Below are 16,470 nucleotides of genomic sequence, written 5' to 3'. Positions count from 1 at the left end.
GGCACTGCGTGGCGCTCCCGCCCCGCCGCCCCCCGGCCCCGCCGGCTCCTCCTCTCCCGCCCTCGGGGCCGCCCCTCCGCCCGCCCCGCCCGACGGCGCGGCGGCTGCTCGCTGCTCGGGACCCCTGCAACGCTTCCCCCGGCCCCGGCCGGGGCAGCCGCGCTTTGCCGGGCGGCGACTGGGACCGGGACCGGAACCGGGACGGGACCGGAGCCGGCCCGGGAGTATCCCAAGAGCGGACCGTGCCCGACTGCCGGCGCCGCCGTCCGCGGCTTTCGGAGCGGCCCTACAGGTGTCACCGCCCGCCCACGTGAAACGCGCGGCGGAGATGGGCTCCTCCGGCAGCCCCGACGTGCGCTGTCGGTCCCGGCAGCACGACCAGAGCGGGGGGCGCTGGAGGGGCGGCTGCCCCGCCTCCGCCTGCCGCGGGGAGCGGCATGGCGGGAATCAACGGCGGGACCGCGGGCAGAACGGGCAGCGACGGCCTCTACCGCGGGCACGGGGGCGGGCAGAGGACGGCGTGGGCGGGCCGGCGGGGACCCCCCAAAGTCAGGACCGCGGACAGCGACGGAACCTGTCGATCAGCACTGAGGACAGCGGCAAGGCCGTCCCGCCCGCCTCCCTCCCTGCCTGCCCCCCGCCCTGCCTGCCCGGCTCTCCCGCCCTGCCCCGCCGGCGGCTCATAAAGCCGGTACCGAGCGCCGGAGCAACGCGTCCGCTCTGGGCGCCGCGCCCCACCCGCCTCCACCGAGCCGTGCAAGGTGAGAGCTACGGCACTCCCGGCCCCCCGCACCCCGGGCCGCCCCGTCTGCCGGCAGAGGCTCCGGCCCCTCATGGAGACGGGCCGCATCAAAGAGAGGACGCTCAAGACGCTAATCCTGCCGCCGGTCGGCGAGGCCGTGAGTGCCGCGGCTCCCGACATCCCCGGGACCCCACGGCCCGGGCCCTGGACTATTCCGGCCCCTGCCTGGTCTCCACTGAGAGCTACCCCTGCCTGCTCGGGACTGTCGTCACCACACGCCCCAAAAGCCCTGGGCGCACCGCGCAGCTCTGTCCCAAACGGAGAGAGGGGCCGAGAACGGGGGCGGCGGGATGTGCTGCCCGTGCCGACCCGAAGGCAGCGGCCGCCTCGAGCCCCCGCGCAGGCGGGACGGCCCGGGGCGGCGGAGGGACCCCCGCGCAGGCGGGATGTGCTGCCCGGAGCGGCGGAGGGACCCCCGCGCAGGCGGGATGTGCTGCCCGGGGCGGCGGAGGGACCCCCGCGCAGACGGGATGTGCTGCCCGGGGCGGCGGAGGGACCCCCGCCCGCGGGGCTCGCACGGCCCCGGAGCCGCCCCGGCCCCGCCCCTCCCCGCATGGGGGGCGTGTCCCGGCGCTGCCCGCCAATGGGGCGGGGCGGTGGGCGGTGCCAGGCGCGGCGGGGCGGGGCCGGGCGCGGCGGTTCCGCAGCACCGCTGCGGGCGGGGCGCCGGTGCCGCCATGTCGGAGCCGGGGGCCGCGGGCCCGGCCGCCATCCAGGTCTCCAGGTAGGGCCCCTCCGCGGCCGGGGGCCCGGGGAGGGCTGGGCGAGGGGGCGGGCGCCGGCCTGCAGCTGGGATGCTGCCCGCGGTGCTGCCCGCGCCGGTCACGCTACGAGCGACACCGGCCGCGGGCGGAGCGCTCCGTGCTGCAGGGGGTGTGAGCGGGCAGGGCGGCCGCGCTTCTCCCGCCCGTGCCCCTGCGGCTCCCGGGCACGGCCGCCCTGAGGGGAACTGCCCCGGCATCCCCCGCTGCCCTCGCCGGGCCGTTGCTCGGCGTTGGCAGAAGCCGCCGCCGCTGCCGGGAGTGGCGGCACGTGCCCGGCCCGGCCTGTGCCGCAGCGGGGCCCGGCGGGGCGCGGCCCCGAGGGCAGAGGAGCGCTGTCTCCTCCCGCTCCCCCCGGTAATTCGGAGCGGTTTTCTCCGCCGCTCACGGGGAGCCGCCTGCGGGCAGCCATGGCCCGGCAGCTCAGCCGGTGGGCCATGGGATCCCTCCGGGCAGCCGCACCGGGATGGGGCTCGGGGTTCGAGCTCCCATGTCCTTCCCCCGGCAGGATTATGCGCCCGGACGATGCCAACATCGCTGGGAATGTCCACGGGGGAACTATCCTGAAGATGATTGAGGAGGCGGGAGCCATCATCAGTACCCGTCACTGCAACTCCCAGGCCGGAGTAAGTAGAAGCCAGAGCGCCCGCCGGGCTCAGGCAGTGACTCTCGACATCCTGCTGCATATCAGGATTCATCCTGGCAGCAGGGGTCCCGCACTGGGAGTGCTTGCTCCTGCGTGCACCGCTGGTGGCTCGCTGCTGCCAGCCCCTGCCTCCCCCGGTAGCTGGAAGCATCCCACTGAAATCGTGGTTTGCGAGCAAAAACTTTTGCCCTGCTATTAATGTTTTAACTCCCTCGAAGGGCAGGTCGGGGCACTGGTTGCAGATGGGGAAGGAAGTGCAGCCAGTGGCTGATAAAGTGGAGGTTAAAGTGCTGGAGCTACTTCCAGCACAGCTGGCCCCGGGGAGCCGCTGGCTGCGGTCACACATGGTGTGGCTGTGGTCACTACCCCATGGTGTGGCTGTGGTCACTACCCCATGGTGTGGCTGTGGTCACTACCCCAGCTGTCTCACTGTCCCCAGGAGCCCTGCGTGGCTGCACTGGCACGGGTGGAGCGGACAGACTTTCTCTCGCCCATGTGCATCGGTGAGGTGGCCAATGTCAGTGCCGAGATCACCTACACCTCCCGGCACTCCGTGGAGGTCCAGGTTAACGTCATGTCTGAAAACATTTTAACAGGTGGGTGGCTGCCTGTGGCTGTGTCCCAAAACTCCAGGAATAATGGTGATAAGTCAAGAGCTCACAGTGGTGATCCCGTCTTTCACTCCATCACTGGCAGCATGGGGCAGAGGGGAGGTCTTACCTGTTTATTGAGAGTGCTGGGGGTGTGGGGAGAGTTGGCACTGGGAAGAGAAGCCAAGCAGTCTCCCTGGGGGTTACGGCTCCATTGATCTTTTTTAGTGAAGAATGGCAATATCTGCTCGTAGCTCCTCCTGCCTGATTCGCTGCCCGTTTGGCCTGAAAAAGGCCCTTTTCCTGCTGTTGCTGTGGCAACTAGCTCCACTTGCCAGGATGCCTTTCCAAAAGTGCATTGTCACATCTGCTGTGAGCCAAGGCCCGTCAGAAGCCAGCAGGGCGAGGGGCCACTGGTGCTGGTGGCATCACTGGTGTGTGGCCAGCCCGAGATCAGCGGCAGACACAGCACTGCTGGCCTTGGCACTGTCACCTTCTGCCCCCTTCTCCTCCAGGGGCAAAGAAGTTGACAAACAAGGCGACGTTGTGGTATGTGCCTCTGTCCCTGAAGAACGTGAACAAGGTCCTTGAGGTTCCCCCCATCCAGGTAGGACAGCTCACTTTGGTCCCCCAAAACTGGAACTTGGCCTCTCTGGGGAATGGCGCTAACCCAACCCTGTCGGCACCCTTGGCTGTGCTGGTGGCTTTGCTGCCCTGTTCTTACCAGCCTTCCCTTCCAGTACACGAGAAAGGAGCAGGAGGACGAGGGGAAGAAGCGTTATGAGGAGCAAAAGCTGGATCGGCTGGAAACGAAGCAGAGAAACGGCGACGTGATCTTCCCCGTCATCAACCCAGGTAACTCGGGCTGTGTGTGCTCAGTGCAAATGGCCCAGCAGTACTGGGAGGCCAAACTGATCCCCGAGGCAACTCCAGCCATCCCCAGGGCCCCGTAGCTCTGTGTGTGTTCTGAAACACTGTGTCAGGGATGGGAATGGGATTTTGGAGTCCACAGTGTGTGAGGAGAGGGTGGGCAGCTGTGATGCCGCATGGGGGGGCTGGCGGGTGGGATGCTCTCTTCAAAAACCCTGTTTCTGCACCACTCCTTGTATCCCTTGTGCACTCCTGGGCAGCTGGAGCTGGTTTTGCTCAGCAGGGGATAAATGCAAGCGTTGGGCAAGGGTGTCCTCCAGGCCCGGCCACGGTCCTAGGGCAGAAGCAGAGAGGTGGCACACAGGGAATGTTGGGGGATGATGGGGGATGAAAGTTGCTCAAATGCTTTTTTCCCCTCTATCCTCCCTGCTCACAGACAGGCAGACAAAAGGTAAGGCTCGGTGGGTCCTGCTGTGTGGGTGCCTGCCCTAAGTGGTCGGGGGCTTGGCTGGTTTTCCCTGCTTTGAGCTCCTTCAGCATCTCCTATTAGATGGAAAGTGCAGAGGATTTCCTCTGCTGGCAGTCAGAGGGTGTGACTTCTGTTGCCTTGAGGTGGTGGTGGGACAGGGGTTACCAGCATGTGCCAGGGCTGGGAGCGTGGGGGCCGAGGTATTCCTGCCAAAGGGAAAGCTGAGGCTCTGTACAGCAGGGTCAGGGAGGTTCAGCTGAGGAGGGAAGAGTACAGCCATATGCCCCAGTTCAATCCCATTTGCTTTCATGCTCTTGAAAAGAAACAAATGAGCTGAGCTAGAATAAAATGGATGGGTGGGGATTAGAGGGAGGCAGCAGTCAGGGACAGCCTCTGGTTTGAACACAGTTCAGCTTTGCACAAGCCAGCCCCACGTTTTCTTCCTTTGGACGACTTAAGGCAGGGGTGTACAGTGGTGTACGGGTGCCAGCCGAGCAGCTCTGACCCTGCTTTGCTCTCTAACCAGAGCCACACACCGTGGGCTACAGCCAGTCCAGCCTGATCCACCTGGTGGGCCCGTCAGACTGCACGCTGCTGGGCTTCGTGCATGGAGGTGAGTGAGCACTGCCCTGGGCAGCACTCGGCAGCAGCTCTGGGTGGCTTTTCCCCAGAGCAGAGTTGCTTCAGCTGAGACAAAAGCTTTGTTTCTGTGCCCCCAAAACTGACACGCTCAAACGGTAAATCCTACAGTTCTGTCATAGTCTCTGAGATCGCAAATCCCAGAGGCCAAACACACAGCATACAATGAGTGCAATTAGCTGGAGTCATTTCCTCTTGGCTGGCAGTGTCTGTTGCTGCCGGGCTGGCATGTGCAGTGTGAGCCAGGGGAGGGGCGAGTTTGCCAAGGACTGGGACGACACACATCTAACCATGTCCATAAAAACAAAACCAGCGTGGCTCAGAGCTGCTTTTCCAGTCTTCAGGCCAGGTCTGTGAGGATGTTGCCTTGGTGTTGACTGGAGTCCTTGTGCTGGTACTGGGTTTTCCTGAAGCTGGGACTCGGTCTTTGATCTGACTCCTCAGCGTAGCTTTGGCCGTGCAAAGGCCTTACTGACCTATGTGTGGCTTTTCCCAAATCCCACCAGCTTCCCTGAGACAGGACCCTCTGCTTCCTCTCCCAGGTGTCACCATGAAGCTCATGGATGAGGTTGCTGGGATTGTGGCCGCCCGCCACTGCAAGACCAACATCGTCACCGCCTCGGTGGATGCCATCAACTTCCATGAGAAGATCAAAAAAGGTACCGAGGGTGCTGGCAGGCACCCACGGTGCCATGTCCTGGCTCCCTTGTGCGTGTGCTCGGGATAGACTGGCAGAGAAATTTAGTCCCTGTTAGATTCGTCCTGTGAAAAGAAGCTCTGCTTAAGGCACAGCTTAAGCATAAAACATGCAGGACCTCTTGCTCCCCTCACTGGCCCCTCTCTGCTTCGCAGGCTGTGTCATCACCATCTCGGGGCGCATGACCTTCACAAGCAATAAATCCATGGAGATTGAAGTCTTTGTGGATGCCGACCCGTTTGTGGATGAGCCTCGGGAGCGGTACCGTGCCGTCAGCGCCTTCTTCACCTACGTGTCCCTGAGCAAGGAGGGGAAGCCCCTGCCTGTCCCACAGCTGCTGGTAAGAGCTCTGCCCCCAGGCTGGAGCCAGTGGGGCCAGCACCTCTTCTGCTTCTCTCAGGGCAGAGCCCAGCAGGCTTTGCTTCCAACAAATCCTCTTCCCTTGAATTATTCAGCAGAAAAATATGAGTACAAAGGAGACTTTCCAGAGCAGGCTGCAGGGTTTCTTTTTGTTTGTTTTTTTGGTTTTTTATTTATTTCTTTTGAACGTTGCCAATGTGGAGGTTGGGGGTTTTCTCCTTTCTCATGGTTGAGGACAGGCTGAAGCAGGGGACTGTGAGCAGCGATGGAGGCCCCCATGTTCTCTGTCCCTGCTCCCCATGATGTCCCCACTCCCGCCCTCCTGCCTATTTTTAGCTCCCCTGATCCTGGCAGGGCTTTGATGCGTTGCTGCCGTCTGGGGGTGTTTTTTGGTTAATATTTGATGTGGCGCAGGTCTCCTGCTCTGTGCAGGAGCACACTGGCTGTCATGGTGCGTGTTTCAGGGAGGGCAGCTTTCCCCTCATTTCCATGGGGGATGGCACATTTCCCTCCTGTGAGCGCTTGCAGCGCTGACACTGGGGCTTTGCTTTCTGTGGCTGCAGACAGAGACGGAGGACGAGAAGCGGCGCTTTGAGGAAGGGAAGGGCAGGTACCTGCAGACCAAAGCCAAGCGGCAGGCGCAGATGCAGCAGGCTGCCCAGCAGTGACCTGCCCTCCGCTCTTGCTGCCAGCGCCCGCCAAACATCCAGGTTGTTCCCGTTTGTGTTGTGTCTGGTCCGCGCCTCCACTCGCCCCTGCCGCCGCTGGCACCGCTGCTTCGCTGCTGGTGGGCTCAGCACCGCACACCTCGTGCTTCAGGTGGCACTGAGAGCCCCTGGGAGCCCTCCCGGGCGCTTGCCATCTGCCTCCGGAGCTGTTGTCGCTGTTTGACTCCCCATGCCGGAGTGGGATGGAGGCGTGCGGCGGCTCGGGGGGCGTGTGGGGCTGTGAGTCCTTGTGCTGCCATGTTCAACTCGCTGGTTTGTCCTACCATGCACACCAAAGCTTTCGCAAGTGCGGCGCCGGGACCGCATTGAATGTCTGTGACATCTCTAGGTAGTTCTCTGTGCACATCTAAGTTATTTAAGGAACCTTGTGGCATTAATAAAGTCTGTTTCATTGACTGGAATAAAAGGCTGACACCTTTATTTCAAGCAATTGTGCTTTTCCCCACTCCTGCCTCCCCAGGATCCACCCACCGTCCCCAAGTGGTGCCTTGTGCTCCCGCCCTGGGTTTTAAGGAAGTGTGGCTCTTTTAACGGGACTGCGCAGTTCCTGCCGGGATGGGTGTCCCGGTTTGGGCTATTAAACAACAAACTACCAGAAAGGAGTTTGTAGTGAGGTGAGGGCCGATCTGTTCTGCCGTGCCCACAGTGAGCGGCCTGGAGGACATGGCCTTAAGCTGACACAGGGAGGTGCAGATCAGATATCAGACAATGTTCTCCCCGTTCGGGCACTGGAAGGGGCTGCCTAGGGCGGTGGTGGTCACCATCCCCAGCGGTGTCCAGAAGCGCCCAGGCCCGGCGCAGGGCCGTTCCCCGCTGTGGGGCCGCGGGGCCGGTGCCGGTGAGACCGGACGATCCCACCGCTGTCCGCGCCCGCCGCGCAACTCTCGCGAGAGCGGCGTCGCTGCAGGGCGGTGGCGGCGGGAGCGGGGCGGAGCTCTCGCGAGAGCGGCGCGGTGGTTTCCCGGGCGACGCGGGCGGGGCGGGGCCGCCATGATGGCGGCGGCGGCGGCGCGGCGGGGCCGGCTGGGCCGGGAGGGCCGCGCCAGCCTCGGCTCCTTCCTGCTCGGCGCCTCGGTGGCGGCGCTGCCGCTGCTGCTCGGCTCGTCCCCCGCCCTGCTGGCCGCCCCTGGCCTCCGCGGCCGCCTGGCGCTCGCCCTGCACGTGGCCGGCGTGAACGCGGCGCTGCTGCTGCTCTACCCGCGGCCGCTCTACAAGGTGCGGGGACGGCCCGGGGGAGCGGGGCGGGGGGCGGCCGCGGAGGGGCCGGTGCTGGTCCCGCTGCCGGGGGGCGGCGATCGGGAGCCACCGGGCCCGGGGAGCGGCGGCGGCAGCGCGTTCTCCCCTTCCTGTGCTTGCAGATCGCCGTCCGGGCCTGTTTCCTGGGCTTTGCCTTCGGCTGCGGGGTGCTGCTGAGCGCCGGCCGCTCCGCCTGGCGCCACTTCGGATGGTAAGGGCCGGGCCGGGCCGGGCAGACGCGCTGCCTGGCCCTGCCAAACCTGTCCTCCCTTCCTCCCGCCGCAGGTACATGTGCTCCCTCTCCCTCTTCCACTACTCGGAGTACCTGGTGACAGCCATCAACAACCCACGCAGCCTCTCGCTGGACTCCTTCCTGCTCAACCACAGCTTCGAGTACAATCTGGCTGCCCTGTCCTCCTGGGTGGAGTTCACTCTAGAGAAGCTCCTCTTCCCAGGTCAGCCACCCTGTCCTTCCCTGGCTCTGCCCGGCTGCACGTGTCTTGCCTGTGTCCCACCTGTCCCTTAGCAAAGTGTAGGTGACCCCTGGCTCACTGTCCCGTGCCAGTCCTGGAGCAGCTTTACCAGGACCTTAATCCCTCTTTGCTCATAGCCTCTTGAGTTGGGTCTTGGGGGGCACTGGAGATCTCCCCTTTGCCCTGAGATGCCAGGCTAAGGGGTCTTCGGCCCTTTCCTGCCTTACTGGTACAAGAATAACACTTTGAGTACACCTGGGCATTGTCTTTTGACCAGGAATAAAATCAAACTGGGAAAAACTGTTGCTGTTTGCCCAATCTGGGGCAAATGGGTTGTGTTCTTCCGCTTGTTTTTGCGAGAGGGAAGCTGTTGCCCTTTCTTGTTTCATAACAGCCCCAGCGTGCCCTTGGCTGTGCTTTGTGCTGGCTTTGCTCAGCCCCTAAATCCAGGCCCTGCAGGGTAATCCGTGCTGAGGCTGCGGTGACGCTGGGCAGGGGGTGCTGGTTTTATCTCTTTGCTGGGTGGCTGCTGCTGCCACATGTTGTGCTTCAGGGTGGGGGGCAGAGCCACCGAGCTGCCCCCGTGCCCCCCCACAGGAGCTGTGCAAACCCGCTGTGCCCCTCCCTGTCCACGCAGAGCTGAAGCAGATCACCTGGCTGAGCACCGTGGGGCTGCTGATGGTGATCTTCGGGGACTGCCTGAGGAAGGCGGCCATGCTCACAGCCGGCTCCAACTTCAACCACATTGTGCAGAACGAGAAATCCGACACCCACACGCTGGTGACCAGTGGGGTGTACGGGTGGTTCCGGCACCCGTCCTACGTGGGATGGTTTTACTGGAGCATTGGAACACAGGTACCATATCTGACATGGGACACATGCCTTCGTGTCGTGACCCAGGTCTTTGCTCTCCATGCTGCCCACGCCGTGATGGGTGCAGACAGTGTTCTGCAGAATGGGTGCCCTGACTCTGCTGCCTCCCACGGGCACACAGGGAACCAGGAATCCCTGAGTGCCCTGCCTCATGCAATCTATGGGAAGATCCCACTGCCTTAATTTTCTCAGTGCAATAAGCAGGGGTGGTGGGGCTGAGGTTTGAGCCAGAACCCCCTTGGAGGCCTGGGACGTGATCTGCTGCTGGTCTAAAGCTAGCGTCCAGAGTTTCCTGTATCCCTGTGGCCAAAATGCCTTCTGTGAGCAGTCAAACTCAATCTGGCTTCTGCCAAACACCAGTCCTGTGCCAAAGGGCAAGTAAACTCCCTCTGAGAGTGCCCAGGGCCCCAGCCAGAGGATCAGCTCTGGCCAGCTGTGGTTGAGCTGTAGCTCAGTGCTGCCGTAGCCACGTGTTCTCGTGGCTGGCTGGGAGTTGGCATTGGGTTGTTTCTCTGGAGAGGGACGTAAGGGTGGCACACAGAGCTCTCGAGAGCCAGGGCAGCAGGAGCTGCCTGCACACCACTGCCTTCTTTCTGGGGAGAAATTAGTATTTATGAAGTTTCACAAGGGTTGTTGGGAGCTTTTTTTGGAGAGCGTTTAGAGCCCATGGCGATGTTACCGGGGTGGGATGAGCCGTGGGGATGGGGCAGCCTCAGGCTCTCGAGGGGACACTCATGAGTGGCCTCTGTTCCAGGTGTTGCTCTGCAATCCCATCTGTGTGGTCGGCTATGCACTGGCGTCCTGGCGCTTCTTCAGGGAGCGGATCGAGGAGGAGGAGATCACACTCATTCACTTCTTTGGAGAAGAGTACCTGGAGTACAAAAGGAAGGTGCCATCGGGTCTCCCTTTTATTAAAGGAGTCAAATTGGAACTGTAGTGCAGGTGAAAACCAGACTGGCTGAGCAAACGCCCGGCTCCCGCCGTGCCAGGTGCCTGCTGGCGTCGGTGTCGGGATGTGCCTGGTGGTATTTCCCAGCCACCCAGAAGGAGCTGGTGGAGGGCTGTGGCACTGGGCAGCCTGCCAGGATTCTTGCAGATCAGAAGCTCGTTCCTCCTCCTCGAGATCAGCCCTTCATTGCACATTCAGGGATCTTCCAGATAACTTAGCCTGTAGTGACCCTAAAGAGAATGAATCGTCCTGCCTGCAGCAGCTGAATTGTCCTGGAATGCGTCCGGACCAATTCTGCTGGAGAGCAGCACTGCCCTCTGGGCCCCGGGCAGAGGAGGCGCTGGGCAGCAGATTGTTCCTGTTGCATAATTCAATTTTAAAGCTTTCTGACCTCGTGAGCCCAGTGCTGCAGCTTTAATCTCCTCGGGCCCGACTCCTTCAGCTGGCACTGGGGTGGCCATGGGAGCAGCCTCCGGCTCTGCCCGCCCTCAGAGCGCTGGCAGTGTGGCACCACTCGGCTGTCTCCAGGCCTTGGCATCCACAGGGAGAGATCCAAGCACCTCTGAGCCTGCTCCTTCTCCCTCAGCTGCTGCTGCGGATGCGGAGTCATCGCTGCAGCCGCTGCCTCCCGCCGCCACCTCTGTTCCCTCTTCCCGCTTCCAAATCACGCTGCTTCCTATCCTGCCAGGCCACCTCTGTCCTGCAGAGATCCCAGGATTTTGGGTTGGGAAAGAACCACAGCTGCCAGGCTTGCTAAGGGCTTTAGCACCCGAGATCCTCACCTGCTCTTTTGGGCAAAAGCCAGGATGTCGGGGCAAGTAGGAGATGCTCCTAGGGAAATCTCCAACCAGGAGAAGAGTTGGGCTAGCTAACACTCTTTTAAATGTGACCATTTTGAAATGGTTCCCACTGAGCTGTGTGGCATAACTTATTCTGTCGTTATATACCAAAGAGGTTCACTGTTTCCTTGAGTTCTACATTATTCTTCCTCGCTGGAATGGAAATGAGTTGCTTGTCAGTTCACGCCTGGGGCTTGTGGTGTTCCGTGGGGAAGGCGCTGCGGTATGGCTCAGGAAGGGGCACTGGTGGGAATGGCTTGGGTTTGGGCTTGGGTTTTCTTTTTTTATAAAAAAAACAAGAGAAAACATTGCCAACTTCTGTCTGATGATTATTTGAAGGTCTCTCGAGGTGCTGGTGGCATGGAAACTGGAATCCTTACTTTATAGTTCCCGGTAGGTTTTCAGAACACTCCATTGTGGCGTCGAGGCACAACTTTGTGTGTTCCTGCCTCTGCCCTGCACCAGGGGTTGGTATTTACTTCCTCCCCCTGCATAATTTGCAAATGTTGTGGTTTTAGGAGCAGCTGGACACCCCAAGCCAGCAGATCCCTTCTGTCAGGGCCGCAGAACCACACGGACACAAACACTTGCGCCCTTTTATTTCACTCCAGCACACATGAGGGAGAGCACAAAGACAATTAGTTTTTCAGAACCAGGTTCCCCTGAGGCTTTTGGATGCACCACAGACATGGGTGCCTGGCCTGTTTCCTGCCCTGGCTCATGGCACAGGGCGAGAGGAGCTGGTCAGCAGCCCGGGCACGGCTCTGCCCAGTGGCTCTGCTGTGTGCCCGGTGCCGGGCTCTATGGTGCCGGCTCTTTCTGGGCAGTGCTCTCGGCCCCGCTCTTCTGCTGGCCCCTGCAGCAGTCTTTGCTTTTTGGGGAGGGGTCTCTGGGGGTGCCATCAGGCACACAGCCCTCCCCGGGGCTGGCCGGAGCCCCCTCCTTTCCCAGAGCCCCCTCCTTGCCGCTCGGCGAGGCATCCCTGGGGAAGGGAAGGCACCTTGGCAGTGTCAGTGTCTGGGAAAGGGCACAGGGGGAATGTGGCACTTGCTGTCTCCTACCTTGGCACTGCTTCACTGTTGTCGCAGATCTTGAGCAGCATCTGGGCCTGTTCCTCCTTGGGCTCCCGGGGCTCCTGCAGCCTGCAGCAGGATGGGTGTGAGCCGCGGCTGCGTCCCCCTCTGGCCCTGAAAGCCCCCGCGCCCCTCACCTGGGCTCCAGCCGCTCCTTCACCTTGGCGATGGAGCGGACGTAGGGCACGATCTGCTTGGTGATGGTGCTCAGGCAGCTGTTCTCCTGCCTCAGCTGCAGCAGGTCATGGAGCTGGGCTGGGGGTGAGAGAAGTGGGCTGGGGGATGGCGGCTCCCCAGCACTGGCACAGGGGGCTCAGGGAGGGGGAGTGGGGTCACCGGTACCTTCATAGATCTCCTGCTCGTTTGCCACCCGCTGGTAAGTCTCCTCCCAGACCTGGAAGGAGGAGAGGGAGCTGGGCAGTGAGCAGCAGTGTGGATGGAGGGGCCCTGCTCCCCTGCCAGCCGTACCTCCTCGAAGACGCTGCGCATCATCTCCACGGCAGAGTAGTGAGCTGCGATCTGCACGTCCATCTGCAGGGACTTCTGCAGGATCTCACTCATGATCTCTGACTTGATGAGTGAGTGGTGCTTGGTGAGGTCGCGATGCAGCTCCTGGACCTGGTCCTTCAGGCCCTGGATCTCCATCTGCAGCATCTGTGGTGCCGGGGGCCAGGGCCACGTGAGCAGCACTGCCCCGGCCCCTCCTGCCCTGCCCCAGCCCACCCTGACCTGCACTCCCTACCCGGTAGGTGTTCTCGTAGTTGCGGCAGTGCTCGGCGAAGGGGGTCTCGCGCCCCTCGGCCAGGAGCACCTTGGTGCTGATGTACCGGTGCATCGTCGGCTTCCTCACCATGGGGCTGGTGGACATCTTGTCACTTGAGGGGGGACAGCCGGGCACCATGAGGGTCTTGGAGCATTGGCCACCAGGGAGCCTGCAGGGAGAAGTGACAGTGACACGCTGCAGGTGAGCAGTGGCGGGGGAGAGGGGCCAGGGGCCACGCCGTCAGCTCAGTTCCAGCTCAGCCCCACTGCCCCTCAGCCCTGCTAAGCCTGGGGATGTGCCAATGCCCTGTGTCCCTTCCCTCGCCCCTATGTCCCTTCCCTAGCCTGAATGCAGGGGCTTAGTCAGAGGTGCCTTATGCTGCCCCAAAAATCAGGTTGCTGTGGGCTGCTCTCCCTGTCCCTGTGGCTTTGGGACCAGCTGCAGCAGGGAGAAGGCAGGAGCTGAGGTCAGCACACTCCATTTTCTAAAGGGCAGGATGCAGCTCGCTCCCTCACCACCGGTATCTCCTGGCCCCTTGGCGGGCGTCACTGCCCCTGTGTCCCCTCCATCCCGTGGCCTCCCCGTGCTGCCCACCACCATCGGTCCTACCGTGCAGTGCCGCGCTCCCCCCGCCCGTGCCGGGGCCAGCAGCCCCCAGGAGCTCAGCCACCCTGCGGCGCCGAGCCCAGCCGGGGGCGAGGAGTGGTCCCCATGGGGCGGCAGCGCCTGTTTGTCCTCTCTGGCCGGGAGGGCCTGGCAGGGCCAGTGCTGCTGTGACATCAACAGGCCTAAATATATCCCGGGCGAGGAACCGCCGGGCACTTCCCTGAAATTCTGATAAAAATAGTGATGGACAAAGGGGCTGTGGCGCAGCGGGCGGGCCGGCGAGCAGGAGCTGGCCCCAGTGCAGCACCCGTGGAGCAGGGGCACAGCCCTCCAGGGACCGCGGCAGGGGCCGGACTGGGGAGCAGGGTGAGGCTCCCCAGCTGCCAGCTCTGCTGATGCCCATCCCACTTCCCAGAAGCGTCACTTGAAGCCCTGTTGCCTGTTGTTCATCAGTGCAGCTGTGTCCGTGCTGTCCCCGTGCCACCACTAAGGTGACAGGCTCAAGGGCAGCAGCAGGGGCAAGCTTGGCATGGGATGCCAAGGGCATTGAGCAGCATGGCACGTGGCAGGGGACACAGTGGCACGTGTGCCCTGGGTATGATCCTAGCACCTCACATGTTCGTGCCAGTGATGCCAGGACCGATGCCGCCGGCACTGCCCACCACGGAGCGGCGGGGGCTGAGCATCAGGAGGGGCTCCAGGCAGCGGGCAAACTCTGCCCGGTACTCGCTGTTGATCTGGGGGGCAAGATGGGGTGAGCAGGGCCGGGGCCAGGGCAGAGCCTGCTGCAGGCAGGGACCCGGCCTGGGGTGGGTGGCAGGGATCCTCTACCTTGCTGGTCTGGGCCGGCCGCAGGCGGTGTGGCAGCTTCACGATCCTCTGCAGCCTCTCCATCAGTTGCTGAAAGGCAGTGGTGAGGCACAGTGAGGGGTGCCTGGCATGGTGAGGGGTGCCAAGCACCCCGCCCATGAGCTCAGCACCGCCACAGGGTGCTCTGGCCACCCCAAAGTACTGGCAACACTCACATAGCCCAGGTCCAGGAACTCGGCTTTGTTGGCAGAGCTCAGGAAGGCCGAGCAGGTCACCAGGTGGACCTGTGTATGTGAGCGGGTCTGTCACTGTCCAGCTCTGGGGGTCAGGACATCCCTGCCCGACGCAGGGCCCTACCTGCAGGGTGGGCAGCAGGGAGGCGAGGTGTGCAAGCTGCTCCTTGAATGCCTTCTCCTTCTCCTCATGCTGGCTGCAGCAGAGCGGGGCATGGCACAGCCTTTCCATGGCACCTGGGACCCACGCAGCCCCCCAGGCACCCCAACACACCCCGGAAAGGGGAGACACCCCGGGGAGGGGGCTCAGCCTGTGGTCCCTCACCTCTGCACAGCTTTCAGAAGCGTCTTCTTCCTCTCGGAGAGCTGCTCCTGCAAACAGCACAGCCACCGTGGGTCCTGCAGCCACCCCAGTCCCCTCGCGCTGCCTCAGCTCCGCCGTGCCCACAGGCTGGGCCCCCGTGGGCACCGTGTGCTGCCCCGCACCTGCATGCGGCCGAAGAGGGAGTTGATGGCCGCCTCCTCCTCGCTGGCGCTGTTGCGAACCTCCTCGATCATGGCCTTGAGCAGGACGATGGCCTCGCGGGTGGAGGTCTGCAGCTCCTTCACGGCCTGCCCGGGCGGCGGGGCGGCTGCAGCGTGGGGCACAGCACAGCACAGCCCTCGCCGCCCCCCGCGCCCCCCGGTCCTGCCCACCATCACCGCCTGGTCCAGCCGCTGGCAGCCCTGCATGTACGCCGTCTCGATGTCGATGCAGTGTGCCCGGCTCTCCCTGCAGGCACGGGCATCAGGGCATGTGGGACGGGGTGGGATGGGGTGGGACGGGGCGCAGGGTGGGCACGGGACCGGGGCCACTCACCCCTGCATGTCCCTGAAGCAGTTGATGCAGAGCATGGACTTCTTCTCGGTGGAGAACATGATGTAGGGCTCCTCGTGCAGCGCTGCAGGGGACAGGGGCATGGTGCAGCCTGGCACGGTGCTGCACAGCACAGGGCGGGGCGGCCTGGCACGGCACTCACGGCACTTCTTGTGGATGTCTTTGGTGCGCTTGGAGAGGGACACGATCTCGTGGCGGGCGAACATCCTGGCGTGGTGGGTCTCCTCACGGCACGGGGTACACAGGGGCTGCCCGCAAGTGTTGCAGAAGTACATGGTGTCCAGCTCCTGCGTGAGGGGACACGGCTGGCGGTGGGCACGGCCCCAGGGGGGGTCCTCTGTTCCTCACCCCTCCTGCCCACCCCGATGCCCTCACCGCCTTGGCGCAGCGCCGGTCGCAGTTGGCACACTGCACGTCCTCCTCGCTGTCGGCCGAGCTGTCCACCAGGAACTGCAGCAGCCGGTCCACGGGGGGCAGCCCCGTGCCCCCCCTCACCACCGAGGGGTGCCTGCGGGGACGGGAAGGGCACAGGGATGGGGACACTCACCCGGGGCCGGCGGGGCAGCGTTGGGGAGCAGGGGGGGCCCGTCCCTCACCCGCAGAGCGGGCAGCGCAGGCGGCCGTCGCTGGCGCGGCCCCGCAGGCAGCTGGCGCAGAAGTTGTGGTAGCAGTCGAGCAGGCAGGGGTGCTGGTAGGGCTCGTGGCACAGCAGGCACACCAGCGGGTGGCAGTTGGCCTTCTCCAGCTCCGAGCAGCTCCCCAGCGGGGAGAAGATGCCGCCCGCCATCTGCGGGACAGAGAGCAGAGCCCCGCGCCCGGCGGGCCCCGCGTGGCACCGCTTTGCACCAGCACCGCGGCTGCCACGGGAAGGACGAGCCCTGCCCCGGGACCTGCCGCCTATTTTTAGGTTATGAGCTGCACGGCACGAGGCTGCCCCAAACACGCCCCTTCCCCCGGCCCCGCGGGGCTGCGGGGTTGGGTGGGATGGTCCCTACAGCTTGGGCATCCCCCAGGGTGGGTGTCCCCACAGCAGGAGCATCCCCTGGGTTGGGGTGTCCCCTGCACTGGAGCATTCCCTGCAGCGGAGCATCCCCCAGGACAGGGGTAGGGGATCCTCCGGGACTGAGTGTCTCCCCGGAGGGAGCATTCCCTGCAGTCCCCTGCCCTGGGATGTCC

At 63.5% G+C, this 16,470-nt stretch overlaps 4 protein-coding genes across 10 annotated transcripts in view; 2 read left to right on the top strand and 2 right to left on the bottom strand.

Annotated features, from left to right (window-relative positions):
• The window catches only part of ESPN (espin), an 11,475-nt gene extending 10,553 nt beyond the window's left edge, over window positions 1-922 (bottom strand). Inside the window, exon 1 of the mRNA XM_027702114.1 lies at window positions 696-922. Within this exon, the coding sequence (XP_027557915.1) occupies window positions 696-922 (227 nt within the window). The remainder of the gene's footprint in view (window positions 1-695) is intronic.
• Window positions 923-1,453: 531 nt separating this feature from the next.
• On the top strand, window positions 1,454-6,963 carry ACOT7 (acyl-CoA thioesterase 7). Of its 4 annotated transcripts, none has more exons than XM_027702034.1 (10): window positions 1,454-1,526; window positions 2,072-2,189; window positions 2,649-2,805; window positions 3,315-3,406; window positions 3,540-3,654; window positions 4,106-4,120; window positions 4,665-4,751; window positions 5,320-5,436; window positions 5,630-5,814; window positions 6,398-6,963. In XM_027702034.1, the coding sequence occupies exons 1-10, from the start codon at window positions 1,480-1,482 to the stop codon at window positions 6,500-6,502; spliced, it is 1,038 nt and encodes a 345-aa protein (XP_027557835.1). In that variant the 5' UTR covers window positions 1,454-1,479; the 3' UTR covers window positions 6,503-6,963. The 4 variants fall into 4 exon arrangements, with proteins under 4 accessions (XP_027557835.1, XP_027557836.1, XP_027557838.1 ...); XM_027702037.1 differs by lacking the exon at window positions 1,454-1,526 and adding an exon at window positions 1,838-1,920; XM_027702035.1 differs by lacking the exon at window positions 4,106-4,120.
• A 577-nt stretch (window positions 6,964-7,540) lies between these two features.
• On the top strand, window positions 7,541-11,240 carry ICMT (isoprenylcysteine carboxyl methyltransferase). Its single transcript, XM_027702038.1, has 5 exons — window positions 7,541-7,777; window positions 7,921-8,009; window positions 8,084-8,253; window positions 8,909-9,126; window positions 9,899-11,240. The coding sequence occupies exons 1-5, from the start codon at window positions 7,553-7,555 to the stop codon at window positions 10,079-10,081; spliced, it is 885 nt and encodes a 294-aa protein (XP_027557839.1). The 5' UTR covers window positions 7,541-7,552; the 3' UTR covers window positions 10,082-11,240.
• On the bottom strand, window positions 10,996-16,328 carry RNF207 (ring finger protein 207). Of its 4 annotated transcripts, none has more exons than XM_027702032.1 (17): window positions 15,891-16,328; window positions 15,670-15,802; window positions 15,437-15,581; window positions 15,277-15,358; window positions 15,114-15,189; window positions 14,904-15,029; window positions 14,743-14,789; window positions 14,542-14,614; window positions 14,400-14,468; window positions 14,206-14,274; window positions 13,990-14,111; window positions 12,748-12,937; window positions 12,474-12,659; window positions 12,348-12,399; window positions 12,166-12,260; window positions 11,994-12,074; window positions 10,996-11,085 (listed from the first exon to the last, which is right to left on the bottom strand). In XM_027702032.1, the coding sequence occupies exons 1-16, from the start codon at window positions 16,079-16,081 to the stop codon at window positions 12,006-12,008; spliced, it is 1,725 nt and encodes a 574-aa protein (XP_027557833.1). In that variant the 5' UTR covers window positions 16,082-16,328; the 3' UTR covers window positions 10,996-11,085; window positions 11,994-12,005. The 4 variants fall into 4 exon arrangements, with proteins under 4 accessions (XP_027557833.1, XP_027557831.1, XP_027557830.1 ...); XM_027702030.1 differs by having other exon boundaries at window positions 12,143-12,260; window positions 15,891-16,081; XM_027702029.1 differs by lacking the exon at window positions 10,996-11,085 and adding an exon at window positions 11,515-11,914 and having other exon boundaries at window positions 12,143-12,260; window positions 15,891-16,081.
• Between the last annotated feature and the right edge of the window lie 142 nt (window positions 16,329-16,470).

This window comes from Neopelma chrysocephalum, unplaced genomic scaffold (assembly GCF_003984885.1).
Source record: "Neopelma chrysocephalum unplaced genomic scaffold, ASM398488v2 Primary Assembly neopelma1_180, whole genome shotgun sequence".
NCBI classification, from domain to species: domain Eukaryota; kingdom Metazoa; phylum Chordata; class Aves; order Passeriformes; family Pipridae; genus Neopelma; species Neopelma chrysocephalum.
The sequence above is the reverse complement of the archived record's forward strand: the minus strand, read 5'-3'. Positions and strand labels throughout refer to the sequence as shown.